Consider the following 21,016-nt stretch of genomic DNA (forward strand, 5'->3'; position numbering starts at 1 on the left):
CAAGGGGAGGAAGCCAGCCCCCTGCAAGAACTGGAGGAATCCAAACAGGAGCAAGATTCATGACAGAAACCAGACTAACCAAGGCTTCAGTATGTTGCGCTGCACAGACATTGCATGTTGCAGCCTGGCCTCCTGGCCCTAATATCCTCTGACAGCTCCCAGAGCAGGAGCTGAGCAGGTTAGTGATTTGATCACGACACCAGCTCCTGCGGGAGCTGCTGCTTCAAAGTCCCTGCTGCCAGGCCTCTGCAAAGCACGCAAGGAGCTGCAAAGATGTGCAGTCTCCATAGCCTGTAGCAGCGACTTATCTTCATAAGTGAAGAACTGCTGGCCAAACGCTGGGTCCAGTCCAGCCCTTGAAAACTTGAGCTCTGGAAGGCAACTTCAGCCAGCCCTAGTAAATGACTGCTTGTTTAATTGCTAATTGCTTATGAAAACAGAAGACACAAACCCAATCTGGGCAGGTCTTGTACTGTCCATATCACCAAAGGCCACAGAAACACCCACCCCAAATCAAACACTGCCTGTCTGTTTGAGACTTTAAGTGAAGTTTTGTTTTTAAGTCCTCTTCTGTCAGACTGCAGATGTAAAAAGCTAAAGCCACCCGGGCAGCTCGGTTCATCAGGAATGTGTTAAGTTACGCCACAAAAACCATTCCCTTGCCAAGCAGTGAACACGCAGAGCTGTGAAAGGACATGCGTGCCTCCCAGTTAATGTCACCTTCACAGCTTCCATAGGTCATGGCACAAGCAGACATCCGCTCCAAAATAAGATGCCAGGCAAAACACGGATCCCTTTCTGAACAATGCCACAGGCCTGGGGAGAACTGAGGAATTTAAAGAAAACAAAACAACAGGAAATAAGGAAAATCCCTTCGGCAAAGACCCTGCGGCCCTTTGGTGGTGACACAGCACCGCACCATATAGAGGAGAAATACAGTGGAGTTACTACATGACCACCTGGCAGCAAACATTTGCATGGCCATTCTTGCCAGCACAGGAATTAGACAAGTAGCAAGCAGAAGAGCTGTGTTCACAGGCACTGCAACAGAGACGCATCTACTGCAATTAACATTGCTTCCTGAAGATCCTAAAGGCCTGGACACACCATGCCGTCATAACTGGTAATTCACATCCTGAAGCAGGAAAAAACAGCGCCAGGAGAGGACCAAGAATCAAGCAACCTGGACAAGCACAGGGTAGGATTTTGCCTGTGCCCTGGACTAACCTTACTTATGAGGATCCATGTAACCCCAAACTCACAGAAAGGAAGGAGATCCCCTTCAGGGAAGTGATTTTTGGGAGCGGTAGAGTACTAATCCCACCTAAATGTGGTCTTACTCCTGCTGCCTTTAGAAGTCACAAGGGATGAAGCCTTGGAGAAAGAAAATGGATAATTTTGTAGTCTTTTTTCTAGCAATAAAGCCCCTGTAAGATCCCAAGGAAAGCTGCTAGAAGCTCCAGCTCTGGTCAGGAAAGGAGAAGCTGGGCTGCCCTGACTGCAGCAGGGTGGGAGCCACGCTGGCCCAAGCAGCTCTCTCTAGAGGATGCTACAGGGCCACGCATGTAGAGGACAACAACAAGGACAGGCTGGGGGACCCATGTGGTGGTTTAGCTCTCAAAACAGCTCCTGCAGGGATTCAGAGCAGGGCGTTTCGGGCTAATCTCTACGTCCCCTCAGGGAACCTGAAGGATTACTGCTCTACATCTGCTCACACGGTTGGGCCCCACCTTACCAAGGCGGGGGAAGCTCCAACAGCCTCTTTCAGTTTGTTAATCGGTTTGGGATAAACAGCAACAGGCCCTGTCCACTGCAGCATAGCACCTCTGAATTGTCTCCCTTGCTCACAGGCCTGCCAGGTTCTCCTGAGCCTTGCCTGGGGCAGGAATCCATCTCAAGGTTCACCATCAAGGGCTGGCTCCTGGCAGCAGGTACAGAGAGCCACAGGGCAGCTTCCTTGGCTGTGTCAGGGGTTGGGGAAGGGTGGCCACATGAGTGTCTGGCCAGCACTAGTCCACGGCAGAGTCTTTTGCTACAGCCCAAGCCAGGATGGGAGTGGAGGTCCTTAGACAGTCACCACTAATCCCCAGAGCTGTGCTGTCACCTCTTAGTCCACGGTCTCCCACTTAACTAACTTCCCAGCAGAAAAGGCTGCTAAAGACCCAGATGGGTGAGTGGGTTTGTGCTGTTTACCATGCACCAAGATCACCTGCTTGCTTTTCTTTCCTCTCTCCTCTCTCTCCTGAGCGTGCCTCTCACAAAGCTGGTCCAGGCACCTGCTTTATGGGACACACCGCTGAGCCTTCCTCCTTCCTCTCAGGTCTGGGAATGCTGGTTTGGGGTCTGGCTCTGGCCATGCTCGCTCCCAGGCAGCCAGTGCCATCTGCTGGCTGCTCTTTCCTTGACTGCCAAGAAAACAGCTAAATAAGGGACAGCCTTGCTAGGTAGCCAGTTCTGCTGCTGAAGCCATATCCACAGGGCTAGCCTAAATCATTTAAATGATGTGCGTTTCCAAAAAGGAAGCATTAAATTTAAAACATTTTATTAAATACTGTTACAAATAGGACAATACATATCAGATGATAAGTCAGAGATTTTTAATTTATGATAACTTAAACATAACTTAAGACTTTCCCATTTGAAGTCCTTTAACAGCTTAATAAATCATACTTGCAATATATATACACACAAATTTCAGGATTACATTTCACTTGTAAATAATAGGCAGGCATGAAATCCTTACAAACACTTCTGAATTATTTTAAAATTACCTGGGCCCAGGTCAATGGCCACAGACCTACTCAGGAACAAGTACTTTACAATACATTTACAGTTAACAGCACAGAAATATCCACAGTAAAAATTGCACCATTAAACATTTATGTATACACCGGTATTACTGTGCATAATCCCACAGGGATGAGATCATTTCAGATCTACTTGCTGCATTCAGAAACCAGAGTACCTAGTATAAGCACTACAATTCCTAGTGCTATTACAAAAAGAGTCTGAAGTCCCTAAGTCTTCTGGGACATGCAGCAGAAACCCAAATAATTGCCCATATCACTACAGGCATATTTACTGACTGGGACATCCTCTTAAAATAAACTGAAATCAACAATAAACCAGATAAATGGTTTCAAAGCTATTCAATTAATGTCTTTTCATCCCAATTATTCTGTTTCTGCAAGTATAACCCATATGACTCCAGAAAAGACATCTCCAGCAGTGTAGTAAGTGATGTGAAATAATGCTTGTCTTCACCTCACCTAGGTACCTTTGAGTAGACCAGAGGAGAAACCAGCCTCCTCTTTAGGCAGCAGCTTACTATTTGCTCACCATCTGGACAAGAGATGGCAAGCTCCCAGTTATGATAACTACATGACTGAATGCAGACAGTGTTTTGCCAGAAGGCCAGAGTTTTACTCTCTGCTTGACTTCAATGGGAATACCAGGCAGCTTGAGTTCAAAATTTCGGAACAATACACAAGGTCAATCATCTTGTCAGCAAGAGGTAAAAACATCTGGACAGCTGCTGATTTGCATGCAGTTTCATTATCTGGAAATGTCCGAGACATAAGTGAAGATGGCTTCAATTCCTGCAGAGAGAACAAAATTCCTCTATAAATTGGATAATTGGCATAGATTTGTACTTTATCTCATTTCAGAGGAATTTTGTATGCAGCAGGTAGCAAAAATGCACAACAGTGTTCCTAATGCTACATGCAGCTGGACAGAATGCCAAGCACAATCATCCTGAAGGAGCTGAATAACCAGTTCTAAAGCAATAAATCCAGTAGTCTTGTTAGGAACTTTCTTGCCAAGATGCATATTAGACAGCCCAAAGCACATATTGCTATTTCAGCAACTGCATAGCAATTAACAGCTCTGATTGCTTGCGTGATTAAAAGGAAGAGAATGTGCAAGTGCAGCCAGCTCGTATGCTTACCTTAAACACCTTGAGTTAAACACTCTGGGCAGCACTTTGGAAACTGCCTTCGATGGTTAGGCTCTGGCAGCTACTATAAAAAAACAAAAATGAAAAGGACTTTAATGACAACTGGTTTATATCAACTGGATTTTAACAAAGCTATTGCACTGTTTTTCATGCTGCTTTTTTGAGACATAGCTTACCTGGAAGGAGTAAATTTCTTTGCTGCAAGAAGAATAAGAAAAGATATTAGCATTTCAAGATAAAAGCCCGTTATGCAAACTTTTTCTTCTACTCAAAACCTCTTAATTTCTGAATATGTAATAAAAAGCCATTATCTAGCAATAAGTATCACAGGTAGTTATCACCGTGCTGTCATTAGCCCTATCTCAACATAAAATGTTCCTTTTTAATTCTAATTCTTGTTTCCTAAACATTTGAGTTTTTTACTATTTTTGATTTTTAAATGTTCATGCAAAAGCCAAACATGGTATGCATGCAGGCTTCTTGAAAATAATTTTGGAATTTGTATGGCAATTTTCACTTTTTCAAAAAGGAAGGTATTGAAGTTTGGAAGGTTTTTTTTTCCCTCCACTGAAAATTTTTCAGAAAGGTAAATAAAACCAGTGGACCCAGTCCAATTGCTCACCATTTCTTCGGAAACGTCTTGCAAGCCAAAGAAGGAATGATGCCGTGGACAACAGAGAGGCACTTGTGGCTGCTATGCCCACAGAGACATAGCTGACTTGTTCAGAAGCTGAAAAAATGAAAATGTTTCAGTGAGATCAAGAAGCATATGTGATCTTCGAAGCCCTCTCTACTTCTTCCTTTTCCTTCTGCTTTTAAAGAGGAACCAGAATTGCAGCTTATAACCCTTAGTTTTCTCTTATTGAAATAGGACACATACAAAATAAAAAGCTGTGTACTAAAAAGTATGCCACCCATTGCCAAGCAATGGCAAGGGAACAACCCAGCTATACCAGGGTCTGTCTGACCTCCAGTCTCACATGCAAATTTCCCCACAAGGTTCTGTTTCTCTAGAAAAAATTTATTTTTATTCGCATAGAAAAAGCTCAATATGAAAAATATTTTAATTAAAAACCAAACAAACCAACCCAAAGTCAAGTTGAAGCTTTTGGTTTTGGATAAGAAATCAGTATTTTTCACCAAGACTTTTTAGGAATTTTGCCCTCTTCTATTTTCAAAAAAACATACTGAGAGATTTTGTTGGGCTTTTAACTCATGGACTTCACCAGAGATTCTAACTCACTGGTTGGTGTTACCTCCTCCACCCTTTCATACTCCATTTGACTAGAAACCCATTGCCACCTCCCTGTGGCTGATCACAGGTCAAATACCTTCACATGTGGGCAGACTGGCACTCCAGTTTCCTGAACGACCACACTCAAGAACATGAGAACCATTGAGCTTCCATCCTTCCAGACAGCTGAAGTGGCAGGCTGTGTTGTATGTGAAGTTCCCAGCACCGTGTGAGCAATCCATGGAGCCTTTCTCAGGAGAGCTCAGTGGTTCACACTGTAGAACTGAAATATAGAAAGCAATGGTTAAGAGTCATTAAGGACTGTCCTGTCTTTAGCCCTATTTTTTTGCACTGTATTTTCAAATTCATTTGACTTTGGGATGGGCGCAGTTCACAGAGCCTTGAGCAGGCATTTCTAAGCCACAGCAAGTCACAACTGAACACAAGACAGCACAGAGTTTAGTTTGGAGCCAGGATGCTATAGGAATTTGCATTTCAGTGTGTTGTCCAGTGACAAGAAAACTGTATTTGCCAACTGAGTAAATCTTACCTTTGCATTTTGGCACCGGCTCTGACCACTGTCCCTGAGCAGTACACTCAATACTGGATGGGCCATCCAGAATGTAGCCCTCGCTGCAGTGGAAATCACAATGTGAGCGATAGGTGAGATCTCCAGGAGCATGGTCACAGGTCACAAAGCCTTCTTCTGGCCAGGTTACAGCTTCACACCTCACAGCTGCAACACAAGATCACAACAGCAATCAGCACAGATGCCTCAGGAATTCAACATGCCAGTGCTGAGAGCCCCAAGAACTCAGGTGATCAGGGGTAAGGAAAGGTACCTGCACAGGAGGGCTGCTGCCTGTCCCAGGCCCCAGAAGACCCACACTGCAGTGTTTCTGGTCCTGTCAGAGTAAATCCTTCCTCACAGGTGAACTTGCACATTGTACCCCAGGTGAGCTCCACAGAGGGATGGGAGCAGTTCACAGCACCATGAGCAGGCACTTCCAAGGCAGGACAGGTCACAGCTGAAAAGTATAAGGGACAGCACGATCTCAGACTGGAGTAGATCCAGATAAACACTCTCCTTTGAGCTGAAAAGAGGACACATCACGCCTGGAACTGTCCCCTGCAGAGCCATAGTACTTTAGACCTACCAGTGGCTCAGGAAATGGGGATTTCAGTGTGATGCACAGTGTAGCCAGAACCCTTAAACATGCATCTAAAGCATGCAAGCTATCCTGAGGCTGGCTCCAGATTATACTCCAACAAGAAGGGTGCATAAACAAACACTGGCTCCCATTTGGAGTGTATGAAATAAAGAATTCCACTCCACTTCAAAAGCCTGTTATCATGTATTGGGGACACAGTTCCTGAGTGTTGCTTGTCACCCTGCACTGCTGTTTCCTCTTTAATAAAACAGGCTAAATGATCCCCATCTTGAGATCTGCTTATGAGAAGGGCTATAAACATGCTAGGGATGACTTACACCTTGATCACACTTGAATGAGGAAGTCTATTCTGACTATGAGATACTCTAAGCTTTAATTGATGATTTTCAACTGAGTAAATCTTACCTTTGCATTTTGGCACCGGCTCTGACCACTGTCCCTGAGCAGTACACTCAATACTGGATGGGCCATCCAGAATGTAGCCCTCGCTGCAGTGGAAGTCACAATGTGAGCGATAGGTGAGATCTCCAGGAGCATGGTCACAGGTCACAAAGCCTTCTTCTGGCCAGGTTACAGCTTCACACCTCACAGCTGCAACACAAGATCACAACAGCAATCAGCACAGATGCCTCAGGAATTCAACATGCCAGTGCTAAGAGCCCCAAGAACTCAGGTGAGCAGGGGTAAGGAAAGGTACCTGCACAGGAGGGCTGCTGCCTGTCCCAGGCCCCAGAAGACCCACACTGCAGTGTTTCTGGTCCTGTCAGAGTAAATCCTTCCTCACAGGTGAACTTGCACATTGTACCCCAAGTGAGCTCCACAGAGGGATGGGAGCAGTTCACAGCACCATGAGCAGGCACTTCCAAGGCAGGACAGGTCACAGCTAAAAGGCATAAGAGGCAGCACAGAGCTTAGCATGGAACAAACCATTAGAAGTTTTGTTTTGTTGGGTTTTTCTTTCCTGAAAGTTAGCAACATGTCCACTAAAAGGAAGCAGCTTTAGAAAAGAGCTTTACTATGCTGCCATTTCAGAAAGCATACAGGACTGGAAAGATCTCAGAACACTGACTCTTAAGGCAAGGCTGTAAAATCATCTGCAGCTCACGACAGCAACTGTTAATAGTTACAATCAAAAATTTCCCTATTTTGCTGCTTAGTGATGCTTGATGCTTTTATTTGCTTCAAACAGTAGCTTATTCTAAGCTGAATACTTCAAAAATAATTCCTACAGTCAGGAGTAACTGGCCTGTCCTGAGTAGTCTCACAGCTAGATCATCTCTATTCCCTACTAAGAGGTGGAAAAGTATTTCCTTACAAGGAGATCTACACCAGGGCCAGAACATTCATCCTGCCCACTTCTCTTCAGGCACAGAGACCTGTGTCCTGCAATATAATAGCACCTCCACTGCGTAATTACAAAGGAATAGGCCAGAACTTCAATTTGTACCTACTAACAGAGCAACACTGAAGTTTACAGAGCTATGTATCATGTAGAAAGCTCAAGTGTCACTGCTTGAGAAGCTTACGTTTGCATGCTGCAAGGGGGGCTGACCAGACCCCAGAAGAGGTACAGTATACAGATTCCAATGCTGTCAGTTCATAGCCTTCCTCACACTGAACTGTGCAGGATGAGTTGTAGCTGAAGCTCTCCAATGGATGGTTGCACTCGAGGCTCCCGTGGTCAGGTTTCTTTAGGGGATCACAAGTCTCAACTTCAAAAACACAAGAAGATACAGTCAGTCTCACTGGCTGAGCAGGTAAATCAACAAGCCAAACTAGCTAGCAAGAACAGCACCCTGGTTTAAAAGTGGGATGAAGTCATCTTACCAAACTCGCATTCAGGCCCATAGAATCCAGGGTTACAACGGCAGGTGTGATTGTTAATTGTCTCTATGCATTCTCCACGGCCACTGCAGAGAGATGGGTTGCAAGAAGCTGGGAAGAAAAGAAAAAATACAGCAAATTATAAAAGAATCAGCAATGGCCACTAATGAAACCAGGTTAGCACTTCGTTTATCTTTCTGGCACTAAACAAGCACTTTGTACAGCTAAAAAATAGCAAAGGGTTTGGTACATAAGCTTAACCCTGTCATTTCACAGAAGGAGTTCAGAAGTCACCACATTTGACAGACTAGCTGACAGTGAAATGATTCTACTGGTAGGAAATTCCATAATCACTTGTTCTCAGGTAGATATTGGCAATACTTAAAAGGCAAAAGGAAAAATATACTATAGGGTAGGTAGAAATCCACAACAAGTAATTTCTTCATTAACTCACCACAGCTCTAATTTGGCTGATATGTGAGTCAGATACTTTTTTTGACCTAGCCTTAACCACCTCTACACAACGTGTCTAATCTAACCAGTAGTCTACAGTCAGCAGACAGATGCCTCCAAAAGGGCCACTGTAAGCTAGCTGAGACACCCACTTGAGAGCAGGTTGAAAGACACCATCTGGAAGAGCCTGTTTCTCTACACTCATTATAGAGAAGGTCTGGTGATTTGCTCATAAAAGACATATAATAGTCTGGGAGCTAAAAGGTGAGATCAACCCAGCTCTTAGAATAAAAACAACCTCAGGCCTGGAAGTAAGGATAAGTGTACAAGTGCTTACAGGGTCAGGTAGTTAACATGTAAGACTAGGTTAAACAACCCATCCCACCCACCATCTCATCTCCCCAGGTGGACACTAGAATGTCCTTTATTACACTCTACCTGTGTAGCACAAGGCAACCTTCTTTTTCTCACACTGTTCATCATTCCATTTGCCGTCATCCTTTCCTCTTTTGATGTAGATTTCAACGCAGTCCTCATTGTTCCCTTTGCCATTTGGTTCACCTGAAGCCCAGTTTTTTGCCTCTTCTGTCAGTTCTTTGTTAGTTCCAATCCAGGTCCACACCTCATTAATTTTTCTGATTCCAATCCAGTAGTAACCCGGATTGAAGGGTAAGAAGTTATTGAGATAGTTGATTTCATCCTTATTCTGGATGGCAACCATGTTAGTGTACCTCTTTTTGCACCACAGCTCTGCTTCCCTGTAGGTCATATTTGTGTCTGAATAATGGTATGTCCAACAGTTCACCCCCTGCAGTATTGTAAGTCCTAGAGCAAAAAGAAGTAAAAAAAAGTTGGTGTCTTTGTCCCTCCTCACTCTCTAGAAGAGTATATATAGAGCTCTATAAATATTGCAAACTTGTCAGTATCTGAAACTGCATAAAAAGTAGTGGCAACCATTTTTACAAACGTTTAACTGGCAAGCATCAAACCAGGCATGTCAGCATGAAGTGCAGCAACTTCAGCCTGTGAAACTATAACTGATTATGCAAAGCTTTGCAGACCTCATAGCAAACTACAAGAGCCAATTACATATTTGTCAGTCAAGCAAGGAAACATACCAGTGCAGCTAGAGGTTCTTCTATGTGAACCTGACTAAAGTTAGGTCAGGTTCACAAATTCTGTTTGATTCTGAGCTCAAACAGAACAGTCACACTAATATTGCCATTCAACTAGTTTTCCACACAGAGAAATACACACTTACCATAAGAGAGAAGAGGCAGTAACCACAAGCAAATCATGTTTTGGAGAGTTTTCTCTTCCCTTTATCTTTTAAGCAGATGGCTATGAGAGATCAAAAGAACACATTTGTAAAGAACAAATACCACCTTTTAATGACTCAATATAAAATACTGTCTATGCAATCTTTTCTACATACTTTTAAACAATTATTCTAAAGAATTAGTATTTCAATTTTTAGGATATTATTCATTTTAAAACAGCTCTTAATATCAAGATAGCTTTTAAATGTAAACAGCTTTTAAAGAACACCAACACAGAATTCCATCTGTCCAGTTTTCCTTTAGCTGAGCAATGAAACAGAATGACACACTCCATTTATACTCACAGGTTGCAGCTGGGGGGGCCAGGTGGCAAAAGTCCTCTGCGATATTTCTCAGTGACTGCTCTCGGTTGCTCAGTTGCCACGTACAGACTTAATCTGAAGTTCAGCTCCAAGTGTCTGCACCGTGTAATCCCTTGCCTTTGCTACGGCTTTTTATTCTCTCAACTAGCCTGTCTTCCACCAGACGGGAAATTATGCATGGAAAAAAATTTCTTGGAAAATCCCTGGATGTGGCCCTCCCCTACATTAAGCCTGATGCTTCCCCTGGCTGTATCAACCCTCCCACAAAGACACACTGTGCTGACAAACTGCCAAGTGCCGTGTTACATGGTTTTACTGACAGACACACACAATTCCAGGATGTCAGGAAGGAGGAAGATGGTTAGTTTGAGCGAGTTGCATGAATAAGAAGACTCCACACTCTCATCTAGCATCGTGCTTTGCAGCAAGGAGGTGCTGGTACTTTTGGAATCTCAGTAAGAAGGGCACCAACACTCAAAGTTGGTTAACTAAGTTTGGGTAAAAGATGGAAGCAGCAGCATTGGACAAGCCCTTCCTTGTGGATCACAACAAGCTGCGCAGAGTTCTCATCTGTGGTAAGGCTTGCCAGCCCCAGGACTGCTGGTGCTCTTCTAGAGTCTTGTTCACAAGGCATATTCATCAGTCACTTGTAGCAGTCAAGCTTAGAGTGTGGAATTAGCTTTGAAAAGCCCCTTGAACCCTATACTCCAACATCCTTACGTCAATAGTTACAATACCTGAACAGGTGCGTACTATATTTCAGGTGGACAAGACAATACACTAGTGTCACACCGAACCCATGCACACCTGTTGTGTGTACACCAATTAATTATACTACTATACAGAACAGTCACATGGTGCCCATGGAACAGAGACACATTCCTGATCCTAATCATGAATACTTTGCTATAGGGGGTTGGTACACGGGCTATTCAGAGCATACAGGAGAAGGCAGTGAGCACAAGGATCACCAGTTCCTTGCACAATATTATTCCAGCTGCACCCCCAGGCTCCACATCTTGATCCTCAAGCACACCTTCGCACCTCCGCCACTTAAGTGATAAGGCGAGTGACTTTCCACACTACATACAGAAGTAGTTTTAGATATTCTCACTTAAGTAGCCTTCTCACCTCTGTTACAGAAGGTCTCACAAGTACTGTTGAGGGCTGTCAGTAGGGAACAGGCATCACAACTGACACTTTAGTTCTCAACCCTGTGCAAAGACATGACACTAGAAGCTTGTTGCAGAGTCCACATTCCCCAGCACTCTCAACCCTGGTTGATACAGAGTGCTGTTACTCCCTTGTGCCTGATCTGCCATGTCACCCAACCCCTTGTTCCCTGTCCATGCAGACACTTACTATGGAGACTGCACCAGACAGTCCAGTTGCCAAACTGGTATTCCAGGGATAAAGACTGACTATCATGGGCAAGTTTAACGACGCTCAGCATGTAGAGGACTCAACACAGGTTGTCAGCAAGAAGAGGACACATATCTGTAAAGCATAATTATAGTTATACAGCACATGTTTGAGCTCCTATTTTGGATCCTCAGGCTGTTCTTACAGAATAAAAATCAGTGGCTCCTGGATCCCAGGCTAAGATCTTGGCTAGTATCAATTCCTAATTTTTTCCACAGAAAAATATTTGTCAAATGGCCTAATTTCACAGGGGTTCTGTACACTTTATCCTAATAGAAGCTAATGATAATGACTTTAGATTGGGTGGCCTTTTTTTTTCTAAAACATTGATCAGCTGTTATAATTGTATATACAGAAAAATTATAGACAGCTCCAAAACAGTTTATATCCTCTCTGGAGCCAGTAGGCAGAAAATACTGCACCTTTTCCTGGAGATTCACTTTTTCAAGTCATTTTATGAGCTTCCTACTGGTAAGTGCTCGTCCCTCTCGTGCAGAAGCTCCAAAGTTGAGTGGAGGAAACTTTATCAGAATCACTTTGCCGGTGGAATCTCCGGAGGAAGGAAGCGAGCATTTCACAGTTTACAATAGTTTTCCTTCACAAGGGCTGTCTGAGACCTCTTGTCTGCAGCAGATAAAAAAGTACAGAAAAAAAAAATAAACCACCAAAGCCTAAAAGCAATATGCCTGTAAAAACTCCAGCCTAAAAAAAGACTGCCTCTTTTTATTGGCAGCATTCCCTTGTGCATCACTCACATGGGGCTCTTTTTGGTTTTTCCCAGGGAATTCTGCCATCCACCGATTATATTTTTATCTCCTTTTAACATAATGGAATATGAATACACGTACAAATTTTTCAGAAGAAAGCAAGCCTGAAAAGCATATTCAGAAGCACACAACTGAGAGGTTAAAAACTCATTACTGAAAGTCAAAGGCACTTAAAAACTTCAACCTTATTTTTCAGGAAGACTGGGATTCCTGTGAGCTAAAGCTCATATTGGACCTAAGTCATACAGGTATTTCAGGAAAAATATCTTCAATATGGTTACTTAGTTTGAACTGCAGATATTCAAGCTAGAAATGCCATCCAGTCTGCCTCTCAGCTGGTTTCTATGTTACTACTTATTTATTCTCTTCTCATTGTTATTTTACATTGGTGTTTTTTTTCCTTCCTTTGCCAATTGATTTGAGAATATAAGAACCTCATTTCTTGTGCCGCACTGAGTTTGGTGCAGTTGTTCACTCACTCCCCTCTTGTGCTACGTGAACACCCATAGTTCCTTAAAATTAATCCAACTCCTCTCTAACAGAAAAACATGAAACACTAAACCTAAATTAAGTCACAGTTTTAGAAATGCCGACCGCTTCTTGTTCCTATACAATCCAGACCTTCATTTCCACAAGTGAAAGCTCCTCAGCTTTTTACAAGTGAATGTGAATACTCCACATCACCTCTTTTCCCTCACAAATGGAGGTGCCTAACAAGGATTATGTAGCAGCAACTCATTTTCCAGTTGGAAGGTTTATTTGATAGACCACTGTGAGACACAAAAGGTAAGAAAAGGCTATATAAACACATTAGGAGTAAGAACAACAAAAACCAGGTCTGCTCTTTAAAGGACAGCAATTGGGAGATGACATGTCAAATGTCATTTCTTTCTGCACAGACAAGTTAACAAATACTCACTGTAATAGTCTCATGCATTGGGAAAAGAGAACAGGTCAGAGTATGGAAAAACTATGACTATTTAGATTACAGCCAATCAAGCTACTGTTTAAGTATCTGAACCCTCAATAACAATCTTTGAGAGTATGGGGAAAGGTGTCAGAGTGCTGTCAAAAAGCAAATACTGCCTCTCTGTATCTAGGAAAGGAAGGTAATTAATTAGAAGTCTGGCATTCCACATGAGCCTCTAGGAAAGACAGTAGAACCATACTGAAAAAACTTTAGAGAAAACAACTGGAAAATTATCAGAAGGCTACTAAGCTGTCAAGAACAGCTGACATTGATATTATTGATTTATTCTTGGAAGATCAATCTAGTTTGTACTTCAAGGCTGAGCGAGTAATGAAGAAACAACAGTGCACTATAGTTTGCTATAATTAAGACTTTTAGTACTGTACCATGAGACATTCTTACAAGCAAACAAGTGAAATAGTGCTTAGCTGAAATCACCATAAAATGAACATGCAAGACGTTTAACCACTACTCCAAGGGAAGTTTTTCATAGATCACTGTCAGTCTGAGACATCCATAGAAATGAGCCCTGCAAGGGCTTACCCTGAACTGACTTGAACTAATTTAAGTTGGATGGTAAATTATCATCTAAAATGCCTAGAAAATCTGCAGACAACACCAGGATTTCAGGAATTGCAAGAGTTCCAAAGGACCAATATAGGGCTCAAAGGTTCTAATAAATTAGAAACATGATCGTAAAGAAATTATGACAAATCGAGAGGAACAAGCACAATGGTCTTAATCTAAAACAAACAAACCCCACAAAACAAAACACACACCAAAACAAAACCAAACAACAACAAAAAGGAAACAAAGTGGGAAACCGCTGGCTAGGCAGGAGAATTGCAGAAAAGGAACTAGGAGTTATAGCAGATCACAAATTCAATATCGGTTAACAATTTGTTGTCGTTTTTAAAAATAAGGAGTGATATATATTAAGAGGAATGTTTTAAGGAAAAATTTGCAATTATTCTATCCAATCTGCTATTGCAAAATCTCATCTGGTACACTGCACCTAATCTTAAATACCACAATTTCAGAAAGCTGCAGACAAAATACAATCAAATCCTGAGCACCACAGTTCACACATTACATAGAACGAGATCAAAGTTTTCTTCTCTTTTGGAAAAGAAACTAGAAACATCTCATACAATCTTGATATCCTGCACTATTTTTACAGCAAAACAAAACACTTTACTAATTTTATTTCTTATAAACACCCTCATTTTTTGTCTTCTCTGAAACATATATGAATGCTTGTCTGATTTGTAAGGAGATTGTAAGTGATCTAATCTTCCAAACTATTGGTTCACTACAGATCACAGTTCAAGTAACACATGCTCAGAAAATATGGTTTATGAGCAAACACCCAAGGCATTTAACTTTTATTCCCACCCTGCTGTAGAAAAGGATGCTAGAGGACAAAAATCTATTCAATAAAGCTTAAATGTATTTTAGAGCACACAGGAGGCATGTGATGAACAATTCTTTATGTCCACTTGGTGCATAACAAGTAGTGGTCAGATTCATTTGTAGTGACAAAGTTTTGAAGGAAATTTTTCTAAATAAGGAGGCCAAGAAATGCTAGAATGGGAGTTTCATGGTGTCTGGCTTTCTGCTGGTGATTTTCAAGTCTTGGTTTGAGAAACATTTGTCAATATCTTTATCAGTAGCTTATAAAATGGAACGCAGTGGAAAACAATTTCAGATCATCTAAAAGTATCTGTAGAACTTGCTGAAATCACAAAAAACAAGACAAATACATGATATGGTGGGATCTCAGGTAACCAGAACACACACATGTATGTACATATAGAGACAGATTAATTTTCCATGTATTTTTTAAAGAATGGTTCATTACTTATATTATAAGATAACTGCATCTACCTATTTCCAAGTATTCCTTTTTAAACATTTTAATGATGCTTTCATGCCAACAGACAAAACCAGAGAATTAAGTACCTCTGTGTAATGCAGTTCCACCTCTCTCCTAGCAGCTATATTTGTCATTCCTAAATTAAAACACTTTAAGTATTCATGTCAAAATAGTTTGTATAACAGACATTTATCCCATGGCAAAGAGCTGTAAAACCACTTGAAACTTTGAAGCCATGGAAGAAACTCCATCTTCACGCACAGTAAAACTCAGTAGAAAAGTAAGAGCTTTAGCCAGCCTTGACGGGGAAAAAGATTTCTGATGCCAGTAGTGAAGGTGTTTCCTGTTTGGAGGGGAGCTTGAAACACTAATTCTTTAGAAATTCAGAGACAAAAGGTCTAAGGCCCAAGTTTTCCCCAAGGTCTAGATGGGAAGAAAAGATAATTTCCGAAAACATGCTCATCCCTCAGCCTCTGTGTCTCATTAAGTGTGAATAAGGTAGGCAATACAACTGCCACAAAGAAGCTGGAATTTCTCAGGCTGCCTAAGAGAGTCTCCACTCTGTCTGGAGTGAAACCCCGGGAGCCAGAAAAACCTTATCTCCACTTCTCATTGCGGGAACTCTCTGATGTGACTCATGCTGCTCAATTTCCTCCAAGCAGGCAAAAATACACATTCAATAATCTGACCTGAGGCCAAGAATCACTTGCACGGGCAAGGTGTGATTCAGTGCATTGAAACATGAAACAGAACAAAGGAGCAGAGGCAACAACTCACACCTCGAGTTAAGATAAAAGCAGGGCTGGTCTTAGCATCACGCATACTTGGCTGCCTGCAGCTGCAGGTGGAACCGATCCCGTGCAGAACTTGATTATTTCTAATTCTACTGTTGGAAATTATGGCAGAGAAGCTCTCGGAGCCTTGCCACCCTTTGTGCACATGTAAGAAAGAATTATATGTATAAGCCACGCATAGAGCCAGCACTGCTGGTTTTACTGCCCAGGTCTGTTCCATAGTGCCACACTCTCAGCAGGTGAGATGTCCCAGGTGTGACACTGGTGGGGACACTGGCTCTGAGGAACAAAACAGCTACAGCTTTTGGCAAATGAGAGGAGTGAGAGGAAGTTGCAGGATTAGGAGATTAAGCAGGTGGTTGGTTCTGTAGAAGCAGTCATCATGAGGAATGTTTTTTGTTTTGCAAATTCTTTGAATAGCTTCTCCCTCGGCTCTCTTCCCAGAAAACACTGTTTTGATTACCAGACAGCATGTGAACTACCAGTAGCACTGGAGTGCTGACACCACCTCCCATTCTCCATTTGCACTGTTACGAGGGAGAGAAAACACAAAAGGATGAACAGGGCAGACTCTGCTACTAATTGCAGCTGTGTGACTACAAAACATGAGTAAATGCCTATTGATAAATGAGAGGAAAAAACCCAACTAATATTCAAAAAGGATAAATATGGAACCATAGATCAATCATTTAGGTTAGAAGAGACCTTTAATATGACCAAGTCCAACCATAAAGCGAACACTGCCAATTTTGCCACTGAACCATGTCCCCAAGTGCCTCAATATCCCCAGCAGAGTCTGGTTATTTAGACCACAGAAGTAATAATCAGCAGCATGTGAATAGACTGTCATTTATCACCTATAAAAATAATGTTCTTATTTGAAGCAGTTAAGAACTTATTTGCATTTCTTCCAACAAAATTTCCATAATGTTAGACTGCATACATAAACTACAAAGTAGAAGCTACCCTAGTGACAAAACAGAATGAAAGATCTTGATTTATGCCTTCCAAAATATAAGTAAATTAGGAATGCAGTTGTTTTATATCCTCTAGAGTCAAAGACAGACAAATGTTTATCTAAAGGTTAAATCAAAGGAGATGCATTCTCTCTCTATTAACAAAAATGAGAGCTAATACATTTGCTTAGACACTTGAAGCAATGGGAAAGAATTCAGAACAAAATTGACAGTATTGTAATTTTTCATCTCTTACTTGGGTTATACCATTAGCTACTGGGAGAAAAAAAAAAAAAAAGTTAAACCACTAGTTCTGTGGGTTTGCATCTGTTCTCTAAGTGAGGATTCAATTTTCTTCCCCCGAAATAAACAGTGTACATGCCCTTTTAAAGGCACTTCACTTACTAGGGTATGTAATTTAGTAACATGGAGTAACAAGAATACATTCCTACATATACCAAACACTACTCTCTGACCTGAATGCCAACATTTGGGAAAGCAGCTTTTCATTGTTTTGCTCTGCATGTGATGTACCTTGTCTCAAAGCAGAATTACTGCTACAGCTAAATCAGCCCACAGACATAAATGTAAGTAGATCACCATAACGATAAAAATAATCTACCTTTTTCCTTCAATCTATATCAAGAATTCTGGAAGTAAGACTTGATACAATTACATTCCACATCCACCTTCATTCTGATTTTTTTTTTCCTAGAGAACTGCAATCCCAACACCATGACTAAGGAAGGACACAGGTTCCCTGCTGGGTACCTCCAAGCCCTAAAACCACCATTCAAAATACCCTCATATCTCTGCTCCATTAAGGCAAATTCATGAGTTTATCTTGAAGAAAAGCAGCTGTGGCTGAAAGGCCCTTCTAGTCAGGTTGTCATATATCCCACATAAATGAACCCTGATCAATTAAACAACTCATTCACACCGTTTGTCTCTACAGAGCACAGAGTAACAGCTGGGCCTCTGGAATCATCACCTGCACACCATACTTTTGTCATGCCCCCAACATATGCTGTAAGGCAGGGACACTAAGGGCAGGGAAGGACAACCAAAGGACAGCAGAGCCCGGAAAACAAACCCAGCAGACTGGTTTCACTGACCAAGGGGACTTCTAGAGGCAGGGACATGTGTCCAGTACTTCAAGGCAGTTTGGACTAAAAAAAAAGATATAAACCATCTGTGAGTAAATGTAGAGTGAAAATTAAGAGGAAGTTTCTACCCAGCACAGCAATGAGGTTATAAAACTGCTTTCTATTAGTTGGAAAGAAATCTCCAAAACTTGGTTTTATGTTCAATTTCTGAAAGGGCTCATATGAGACCAATGGATAAAGGACACAGCAGAGGTCCTTTCCACTCCTGCATGCTGGAGGTTAGCTCGGATTCTCAACCTCCAGTGTGCAAACCAAGTCTCTGGCTTCTGAACTGACTAGACATGGACAGATCCAAAAGATGTTAATACGAAGAGAGATAATGTTATTATCCTGCATTTGTTCTGGCCTCTTTGCTAATCTGAGGAGTTGCTAATCAACAGCTGCTGAAGAAAAATATTCATTCAAAGTCTATTATAACGAGCAGGCCAAGCAGCAAAGCAGACCTGTGATCTTTGATGTCCATGATAGTAATAATTTACAACAGTTTCCTTCATTTGCACCGGTGTATTAGGCATTCTTCAGCTCAACTCAAGGGGCAAGTATAACTAAAAGTTAACGCTCATTTTATTTTCTCTCTTGTATGAGAGTTACATGCAATGGAAATTACCTACTCCAAAAAATCTTTTCTTAATATTTTCCTGTAACACAACAATAGGCCAAGCACATCCTTACATCTTGTGTTCTGCTGTCAAATAACTCAATAAAAGGAAAAATCTATAAAGCTGGAGTTCAAGATGATTGTTTCCCTTTTCCTGACTCTGGTAACCTGGACTGGCCTAATGTCTGGAGAGAATCCCATTATTAGCTTCACTGCAGCATAATACATATTTAACACATTTGCACAACATTAATATTCCTTTTCTAGTCACTTGCTGTTCAGAGGTTAAATAAAATAAATATGAACATATTTTGACATTAAGATACTCCTGGCTCACAGGGTTTTTTGCATATTCTCAAATGAAATGTTATAGTTTATCTTGAACTACAATTCAGTTTCTTCCTTTAAGACACCACATGAGTTAACTGGTGCAGCCTGGGCACTGCAAGCAAGCTAGAAATAGCAGGTCCAAGACCTGCACAGTAAACTGATCCCAGGTTTTGGCAGGATAAGCCAGTTGGATTTGAATTCTGTGTTTCTGCAGCCAGATGACTTCGGCTACCTGAACTTGTTCAGTTACAACTGGCTTTGATATCTCCACATCCAGCCACAGTACAGCCTCCCCTTTCTCTTCTCTATCCCTCCATTCAATCCAAATTGATAAAATAAATTACAGCTGTCAACAGTCAATAACAATTTCTTAAAAATTCTGCTCAAGGCCAAATTAGCTTTAAACTACAGATTAGAAAACCTCATGAGCCTTGCACAAGGGGTAACCCATTTGGGATTTTTAACCCCAAGCTTTTTCAGGGATCCTTTCTGTTACCAAGTTACTCAAAAAGGGAAAGCAGCATGTTTTCTTTGTAACTCTCAGTTACTCTGTACTAAACTTTTCCACTCAGTGACTTTAGTTGAAAGCTGAAACACAGAACATAATGTGGGGGAAAGGAGTAATCTCAGATACTCAACCTGTTTGAAGGCTGCAGTGTGACTCTAAATGTAATTTAGCCTCAGAGCTGGATTCCTGACATTCAGCCCAGCAGAGAAGATGAAATACTATACTTAGTGCTCTGCTTGAATTTTGAAAGTAGGTCCATAACTGAAGTCTGATAGCAAAATACTTTTACTGACTACGCAGAACTGATGTGGAGAAATGCACAGAGATGCTATGAACCTTCTATCGGCAAGGATTCTCTTCTGTGAAGATCTAATCTTCGAATGCACGGAAACATTCAAATGGGAAGTCCATTTACACATTCATAAGCATACAGACCTAAAGTAAAACAAACAACCAACAAAAAAACCCCCACACTGATACAAGATACAAATATGACAGCCTTAATGCCACCACAAAGCCCAGCAGAAATGCAGTTAAATGTGACAACAAAAACCTACTTGTCCCCATCAGCAGTTTGCATCACCTAAATATTTCACCTGACACACAGGAACCCATTCCCGCAGCAGGAACAGCCACAGTGTCTCTGTTCTCCACCTATATTCATCAAATTCATAGCAATACAGTAACACTGATATCTATCATGATCTCAAACTGAGATGACATTTATTAACACTTTCAACATTTATTAAACATAAAAACATAATCATAGGACCTTCTTATAACGGATGCAACAGAGAAAACAAGGCTATTATCTGCTTTATCTCTCTCAAGACACCCAGGAAGTACTTTCAGAAGGTAAAAATATGATGCACACCAGAATATTTCATACCTGTATGAAAATGAACAAGGATAGCTACAGCAGTCATACCCTGCCATCACACCATGGCACATGAACCACAGAGTTTTGTTGCTTCTTTTTAATCTCCCTGGTTGCTGGCATACGTAGAGAAGTTTGACCAAGTTCAGATCAGGAGCCCAACCAATAACTCTGCTGAGGTCTTCCAGATTCAGCCTAACAACTGCATAACCACACGTTCTGTTACACCAGCAGTTCAATTCACTTCAGAGTACCTTGCAATATTGGCACAACCAAAGATAACATAAGGATAGGTGAATTGTACAAGGCCGTGCAGATTAAAACAACCTGATGATAGGAAGGGCATAAGGAATAACAATGCAGCTTTATCATCATTTGGGTCCAGTCCAAAGCCTGCAAACCATAGTGGAAAACAAGCCCCATATGTAACACAGAGCAGGAAACAAACAGTGGTTGGAACTACTCAAGA

At 41.6% G+C, this 21,016-nt stretch overlaps 1 protein-coding gene across 2 annotated transcripts; it reads right to left on the bottom strand.

The window, feature by feature from the left end:
* Positions 1-2,580: 2,580 nt before the first annotated feature.
* Positions 2,581-10,695, bottom strand: SELE (selectin E). 2 transcript variants are annotated; one of them, XM_082053794.1, is made up of 14 exons: positions 10,266-10,695; positions 9,903-9,982; positions 9,080-9,466; positions 8,192-8,299; positions 7,891-8,076; positions 7,062-7,247; positions 6,770-6,955; positions 6,035-6,220; positions 5,743-5,928; positions 5,290-5,475; positions 4,581-4,688; positions 4,135-4,156; positions 3,950-4,022; positions 2,581-3,599 (listed from the first exon to the last, which is right to left on the bottom strand). In XM_082053794.1, exons 2-13 carry the CDS (start codon positions 9,937-9,939, stop codon positions 3,965-3,967), a joined length of 1,836 nt encoding a protein of 611 aa, XP_081909920.1. In that variant the 5' UTR covers positions 9,940-9,982; positions 10,266-10,695; the 3' UTR covers positions 2,581-3,599; positions 3,950-3,964. The 2 variants fall into 2 exon arrangements, with proteins under 2 accessions (XP_081909920.1, XP_081909921.1); XM_082053795.1 differs by lacking the exons at positions 6,770-6,955; positions 7,062-7,247.
* Between the last annotated feature and the right edge of the window lie 10,321 nt (positions 10,696-21,016).

The sequence above is a fragment of the Streptopelia decaocto genome, assembly GCF_964273445.1.
Source record: "Streptopelia decaocto genome assembly, chromosome: 5".
In the NCBI taxonomy this organism is placed as follows: Eukaryota; Metazoa; Chordata; class Aves; order Columbiformes; family Columbidae; genus Streptopelia; species Streptopelia decaocto.